Source organism: Sminthopsis crassicaudata, chromosome 3 (genome assembly GCF_048593235.1).
Source record: "Sminthopsis crassicaudata isolate SCR6 chromosome 3, ASM4859323v1, whole genome shotgun sequence".
Classification (NCBI taxonomy): Eukaryota; Metazoa; Chordata; class Mammalia; order Dasyuromorphia; family Dasyuridae; genus Sminthopsis; species Sminthopsis crassicaudata.
In genome coordinates, this window is record NC_133619.1 from 245,519,291 (window position 1) to 245,527,060 (window position 7,770).

A 7,770-nucleotide genomic window follows, 5' to 3' on the forward strand; every position below is an offset into this window, starting at 1 on the left:
AGAATAGTCTGCTCAGGCTTACCAATTGAAAATAATTGGGTAAACAGTTTCACTCCATTACTTCTCCCTGCAACTGAAATACGAGAATTTATGCAGAATACTTATGTTATAGGATAAGCATTTTCTCTCTCTCAGACTTCTTTATAATAGCTAACTTGTAATAGAATTCTTGGGTAGGTGAAAATCTTCCTGCAGCATTACTTTGCCTTCCAACACACAAACTGATTTATCTCTTGCACAGCAGGCTAATAAGGATATTAAAAATTTAAAAATTGTAATACATTTTGATCATTTTGGACCATTAATAAATGAATATATCCTCAAAAGAAGACTCCACTAGACTTTTAGAATACATTGTTCTGGATAGGGTAATACTGTGAATCAGCTGAATACATATTCCATTCAGTCTAACTCCATGCAGCCTTGTTCATTAATTGACTATTATGTGCCAGGCCCTTGGCTGTGGATAAAAAGACACAGATAATATATTCCTTGCCCTTAAAAAGCTTGATTTCTAAGGAGGAAAAGTGAGTGAGATCCAACCAAAATAGATAGGTCAGTAACTACAAGAAAATATGAAGGTGGTAAAGGTCATCAATAACTGAGGGTGGAAGCCACAAAAGGTTTCTTACAGATTGAAGGAACCTAAGTATATATGGAAAATAATCTCAGAGTGCTGGTCAATTAAATATTTAATAATGTAGGGTTAGGGTAGCTTTTCTACTTCTTAAAGTAGGTATTTTCAAGTGGATTTCCATTTAGCATGTACAAATAGATGGAAAAATAGTTTTTATTTGGAGCTGATATTTTCTTTTCTTTCTTAGAACTTATGCATGTATGTATGTGCATGAGTATGTGCATGCATGTGTGTATGTGTGTGTTCTTATAAAGCATGGAATTAAAAATAATAGTTGGGGATCAGGTGGATTTTTCTTTAGTTATAGTTGTCTGATGTTATTTTATTTAGACTTTGTCTATGGAAGATTTCATAGCTCCCTCATCTTAAGATATATATTCACATAAATGTATTTGGTGGATAAATGTTAATAAACACAACTACAATTGACAGAACTGTCTGTAGTTCAGTCACACAAAGTTAAAGCATAGTCAATAGTAGTGCCATGGAACAGAAAAGTCACACTATGTGACTAATAAACAATGAATGTATTAATGTGTGTATAAATATGTATATATAGACATGTATGTATAAACATGCTTTAAAATATAATATATGGCATTCTTTAAAATGTCATATATCATACTTTTAAAGCAAAATCATTTTCTGAATTTAAGCTTACTTAGGTGAACATTTAAAACAAATTTTATTCCCTGATCTCATGTTTAATGAACATTGGTGATGGCACTTCTAATATCTGATGGATGATTTTAAGGATTTGGCCAAGGACTGGAAAATGGCTGGGCATAAGGTACAAAATATAAATTATTTAAATAAAGCACATAATTTCAAGTTGACTATCGTGCTGAACACTCTTTCTATATGTTTTAAATAATAGTATTAAGTTTATAAGTATGCGCTATCTTTAAGATGGATATTGTTCCTGTTATTAATGAATATTCATTTTATCATTTCATAGAAAGCAAGAGGATATATGATATAGTGGTTGGGATGAATATAGTGATTTAGGATGTCATTAAACAAGTAATTGCTAAAGAGATTAGAAGATCCTGAAAGAATGACAGACTTACAGAACAATCTAGTCCAATACCCTTATGTTATAGATGAAGAAATATGTTCAGAGAGAGTAATTCAGTCAACACTACTTAGTAAGAATAAACCCAGATTCCTTTACTTAAGAGCCAAGTCTCTTTCCACTGTACCAAAAGAACATTTCTCAGAGGATTGGCTGGGAAAATGGGAATTCTATTTTTCTTTCCTTTCCTCCTTTCTTCTCTCTTCTCCTTCATTTATACTAGTGAACAAACACATGTCTGTATATCATCCACACCAAAGTAAACTTATTTTAACATATCTTTGATCAGTTTTGTATGGATTAATAGGGTATTATATAGTTACATATCTTATTATGTGTTTTTTAGAGGTTATATAAATATAGCTTTAGTCTCTTAAAAGTTCTACTACGATAGTACTTACTATAGTAAGCCTAATTCTCCCTCTGGTGGTGAGGAGAAAGAGTGAGTTAACATAAAACTTTGGGGAGTCATTCTCAAAGTGTCTATTTGTGTCTAAATTGTGTCTAAATTGTGTGATTTTTCCTGCTACAAAATCAGCCAGGACTGTTTACTTTCCTAACCCAGTTACTCATGACAGGTGTATTGGCTGTTTTGAGGAAAAGGTTAAGCACTTTGATCCAAAGAAAAAGGAAGGCTTCCCCCAAAGGAAGGCTTCCCCTGAAGGAAGACTGAGTTGATGGGAGGGAGAAACTAGAGGATGAAATATAGACAGTAAGGAAGTACTCCTTGGAAGGAATATCTGTAATGCAGTTACTAGGTTTTCTGTTTGGGCTTTGCCAGAAACAGAAGAAAGAATTGTTCTTGTTATGTACTCCTAGGATTTAACCTTGCTATAGTCTTGTCTAGTAAAATCTTGCTAGAAGTGACAAAGGATGGCTATTGGTGGCCAGAGGTGAATAATGAAAGTAAGAAAATTAAGCAACCTAACTAATGTCAAGTAGATTATGTACATTCTTAAATTGTGCTCTATTATTTCTCTTTGACTATTAAACACCATCTGTGCAGTTTATTATCTTTAAAAATTAAATAAGTGATTAAAATTAGTTATATGTTCTCACCATCAATTGACTGCTGAATACAGAATTTGTTCTAATATATTACATCAACTATAAGATCATAAACAACAATGGGGCATCATTTGTGAAAACAACAATCAAAAAGTCCTTCAAAATCAGATCAGATCTTGGCTTTTCTGAAATATAATCAAGGTGTTTGAGATTATAGTTACTTCCTTTATAATAGTCAAGATGTCAAGGGGCCCTTCTTCCCTGACTCTAGTCCCAAGCTATGAATGAAGGAAGAGACTGTAGACATATTTTCTAAGGAATTTCTAGTAAAGACTAGTATTCAAAAGTGGCTACTAGGAAGTATAAAAAAATAAGACTGGTGTGATAACAGTTATAAAAGAAAACTTAAATGTCAGATGTTTTTATTTATGTTTCATACTAATTCCAAAAGACTGTAAATCTCTCCCAAGAGCAATATATAAAGAACTAATGATTCTGATATGATGTAGAACATGTACCTAAAACTAACATATAAAATTCAAATGGAAGAACAAAACTTTAACTACAGAATCTTAGAGAAAAAATCTTTCTCTTCCTCATATACACAATGTCATTTTTTTCTCAGAGACATAAAAATATTTGAAAATTCAATTTTGAATTAGACAAAAATAAAAATTGTCATTTTGTATAAGACCTTATTTTAATGGCCTTATCCCAGGTACCTCACAAAACTTAATCAAGTAAATTTTATAGAAATCAGTTTGACTTAGAAGGATATGGAAAGGACTATGAAATCCATAGTTTGTCAGATATATGGACAAAGTGTTGAGGAAAGTTTTTATAGGCAGAAGTAGGAATAATAATCCATGTTTTCCTGTCTGCCCCATTGAGATTGAACTGTGTCCTCTCCACCTCAATGGTGAACTTTTAAGGAAGAAGTGGACAACATTGCCATAAGACAGGTAAGTGGCTATCTTTCTCAATTGGAGGAATGCCCACACAGAGGAGAGCATGGGGAATACAATATTCATTACAATGAATTCCAGGAGTACAACATTCAACAAACATATAAAGAGAATCATGGAAAAATCAACCCAAATACACTTCTCAACTACATTTTACTTCAAAATATTAAATTGAAACTATAACATGAAACTATCTGTTTGTCTCCCTGTGTCTACCTGCACAAAAGCATAAACTGATGGACAGAGAATCAGACATTTTTCCCTTCCTCCCCAGCTATCTCTTAGCTTTAGTGAAAGACAGAAAGGAGACATATTTCTCAAAGATAAGGTTTCCTGTGAGTCACTGGTTTAATATTCCTTTTTTAGGAAAAACATATGAAATTGATATTACACCTGGACTTTGGGGAAGATAGGCAAATGGGGATTTTTTTTTTGGGGGGGGGGAGCTAAATCTTGTTTCCTATGGCAGAAACATGGAATAACTTTAGTCCTATTGAAGTTTTGTTTGTTTTTAAACATTGCCAGAATCATTTATGTCTATAAAATTCAGGAATTAATGAATAATAAGAATCAGTTTCTGCCAATAAAATGGAATATTTCTTCCTCAGTTCTTTTTAGAGGTTACTCCAATTATCCAAAAGAAATTCAGAATTTCAGAATGTGACAACTTAAATATATATGTGGTGTGGAGGAGTAGCTAGACAAAATTTTTTCTTGGGGGTGTGTGACTTCTACCATCTCCATGTTTGGCTTTGAAATTGCACTGTAAAGGTAGCTCTAGCATCAGAAATTCTAGCCAAATATTTAAGCAATGTGATATTCACAGAAACCACAGTGAAGAAAACATATCTTGGCTTCATAAAAGAGTTGTCCTGCTGACTCCACCGGTGATGGAATTAAGACTCTCTCTTTCTGTCTCTCTGTGTCTTCTGTCTCTGTCTCTCTGTTTCTCTGTCTCTCTCTGTGTGTCTCTGTCTCTGTCTCTGTCTCTCTGTCTCTGTCTCTCTGTCTCTGTCTCTTTCTGTCCTCTCTCTCTCTCTCTCTCTCTCTCTCTCTCTCTCTCTCTCTCTCTCTCTCTCTCTCTCTCTCTCTCTCTCTCTCTCCTGATTTATAAGAAAATTAGTTGCAATTACTGTAGTCTGAGTTTAACCCTTCTGCTATTCTCCAGTTTACTGGGAAGAACTCACTTCTAATTTTGTTAGTTTCTTAGTATAGTCAGATCAGGACACACAATTCTTTGTATGAAGGAGATGCAGAATATGCCTACACTAGGAATCTTATTCCTTCCTTGGCATATGTAATAGCATTCCTCCCAGAATAGGGAAAGGAGGAGCAGGGAGGGAGAACCCTGAGGGAAATGTATTGAGTGTATTCAGGGACAACCGGCAAGGGAAACACTTCAAAAAAAGGTTGACTCTCAACTGTATCTTTCCCCTGGAATTCAAATTAGGACAGAGTTGTCGGTCCATTTTTCTCCTATCTGGGAGAACTAATATGACCAGGGATCGGGATAGAATTTGAGGGGCACAAGCAGACTTTTCCTGCAGATCTCTGGAAGGGAAACCAAGTACTAGTTGTTTATTAATCCTGGGCTGTACAAACCCCTAAATCCTTTCTCCATTTTTGCAAGTCAAGTGATCCAGAAAGTCCGAAACACTGTGAGCCAAAATTGCAGTTGACTCCCTTGGGAAGGTGATGAATTTGGAAAAGAGTGATGGGATGTTAAGGAGATTTTTGTTATATCTTAAATGAAGAGTATATCTCCATATACCCCAGTCAACGAGCTGGGTTACAATGTTCAATCTAAAACCACTAATGTGCCACAACAGATCCACGGATTACAGACAGTGTTTCCCTCAGGTTCCACTACCACCTCCTACCCCAAACCCTCCACACCCTTCTAGAGATAATTCTTTCACTGGATGACCGCCGGAAAAAATCACCCTCGGGAAAGCCCTAAACTAGTCGCCTAGCGCAAGCTTACCGTGCGTGGAGGCCAGAGAGGAGGCAGAACAGCACCAGCAGTTTAGGAGCCATGGTTTAACTAACGTTGCTTTCCAGATAGATGGAGCTGGGTGCGAGAAATGCTGCAGAATAATCCTGAACGAAGAGATAGTGAGGAGCCAAGAAGGGAAGCACTGAGGTGATAATCGGAGTAAGGGAAAAGAGGGGAAGTGAGTCCGTAGTTGGGGGGAGTCTGTGCACACCCCTTGTTTCCTCTCTGCAGCTCCGATCACCTTGCTTGACAAGACCGGGACTCAGCTTTCTCGATGCAAGTGCAGATAGGGCTTTCTTGGATCTGACAGGTGTGAAGGGTTTACTGAAGCTTCCGCCCTTTCCTTCTAGCCCTTCCAGCCCTCCCCACCCCACCCCCCCAGCCCTCTGCTTCGCTAGCCTTCCCACTGCCCCACAACAATCAGTCAATAGTATTTCCTATTTCCCTGCAGGACATGAACCCTAAGTACAGGAGCAAGCCCTAAGAAGATTCTCCAGGCTCCTGGGAGTCGGGCAACTAGGGCGCCAAGTCCAGAGGTGAAGCACCTGTTCTCCACTAGGCAGGAGAAGCAGCTGGGACTGCGGGAGCCGAAGAGAAGACACTAGCAGCAGTTGCAATGCTAACAACAGCAAAGCGCCAGCATCCAAAATCAGCGAGGGGAGCCCGCCACAGACCCACACGCAACCGAGTCTCCAATAACACCTTGGCTCAGAGCCCGGGACAACCACACACACACACACACACGCTCTCTCTCTCTCTCTCTCTCTCTCTCTCTCTCTCTCTCTCTCTCTCTCTCTCTCTCTCTCTCTCTCTCTCTCTCTCTCTCTCTCTCTCTCACACACACACACACACACACACACACACACACACACACACACACACACGCTTAAAAAAAAAAAAAAAGACTTTTTCTCCTGCAAGCCACGCTCCCAAAGCAAAATATAGACACCTCCCCCACTGAGATTCAATATGTATTAATGAGTCTGTCTCCTAAGGAAGGGATATAGCAGCCTCTATTGCCAGGTTCACTAGGTTGGTATCATCCTAAGCAACCTGGGGGATGAAGTTTGCTTTCACCTCCAAGAGATTCTTGAAAGAAGTGGTTGTCAGCTGCTCATTCATAACCCCCCTGAGGCGGACACCAATGCAGTGAATAATTTGAACAATTGGCTAGGGAGGGAAGGTCGTTAAATGTCACTAAAGTGAACCGCCTTGCTGACTTTGTAAGGTCTAGATGTGGCTCCCACGTTTTGAGTTTGAATCGGGGCGTGAGCGGGTAGAGGACTGAATACTATGAAAGGAGGAAGAGAAGTGGGGATCAGCGGGGGCTAAAAAGGGGGGGGACAAAGAAGGACTTTTACTTTCTCCTGAAAAGCTGTTGGGCCAGACTGGATTTGTTTTCCTGATTACTTTGTCACTGAAGTGATGTCACTGAAATGTCTACCATGATGCCATTTCTTCATATCTCCCACACCTATTCTTTTTCTCCCGTATTTCCTCTAGCATGTCCCTCAACTGCCATCCTCATTAATTAATGATACTTCGAAATTCACCCAAGTTGCCTCCTCTAGATGAAATGTCTAGTTTACCTGTGTGTTACTGCAAGTTTACCATACTTTGATTATAGAATAAACATCTACTAGGCTCTGTTCCCTAAAACTTACCCCACTTTTATCTCATTGTCATTAGCTTTCTCTTCAATGTTTGCAGGTATCTTCTTTTTTTTCTAGGCAGTTGAATAACAAAATTTGTTCAGGATGCATCCAAAGTGATGATTTGCTGACAGCAGAGGCAGCGAGATTAGTGACATATCTTCTCTCAAAATTCTCCCTAGGTCTGCTCAATTCTTTATGTAGACTCTACCTTTTGCCCAAGCGATTGGAACGGCTCCAAAATTTATTTTAAATGGTCTTTAGATGTGTTTTTAGAAAGACAACCCAGAAGATGAGCCTTAGATAAAAGGAAGATGGATGTGTATTTCAAGAAATAGTATCATTTGGCCCTGGGATTGAATATTAAAGGAAGTGTAGCGAGGAAAAGAGAAAGGAAAGAGAAAGGGAGAGAACATATCTGAAAGATGGGTTGGGTG

The 7,770-nt window shown here is 38.1% G+C and overlaps 1 protein-coding gene across 1 annotated transcript in view; it reads right to left on the minus strand.

Annotated features, from left to right (window-relative positions):
• Positions 1-6,276, minus strand: part of GABRG3 (gamma-aminobutyric acid type A receptor subunit gamma3) — a 942,413-nt gene extending 936,137 nt beyond the window's left edge. The window contains exon 1 of the mRNA XM_074300313.1: positions 5,670-6,276. Within this exon, the coding sequence (XP_074156414.1) occupies positions 5,670-5,722 (53 nt within the window). The 5' untranslated portion in view covers positions 5,723-6,276. The remainder of the gene's footprint in view (positions 1-5,669) is intronic.
• Between the last annotated feature and the right edge of the window lie 1,494 nt (positions 6,277-7,770).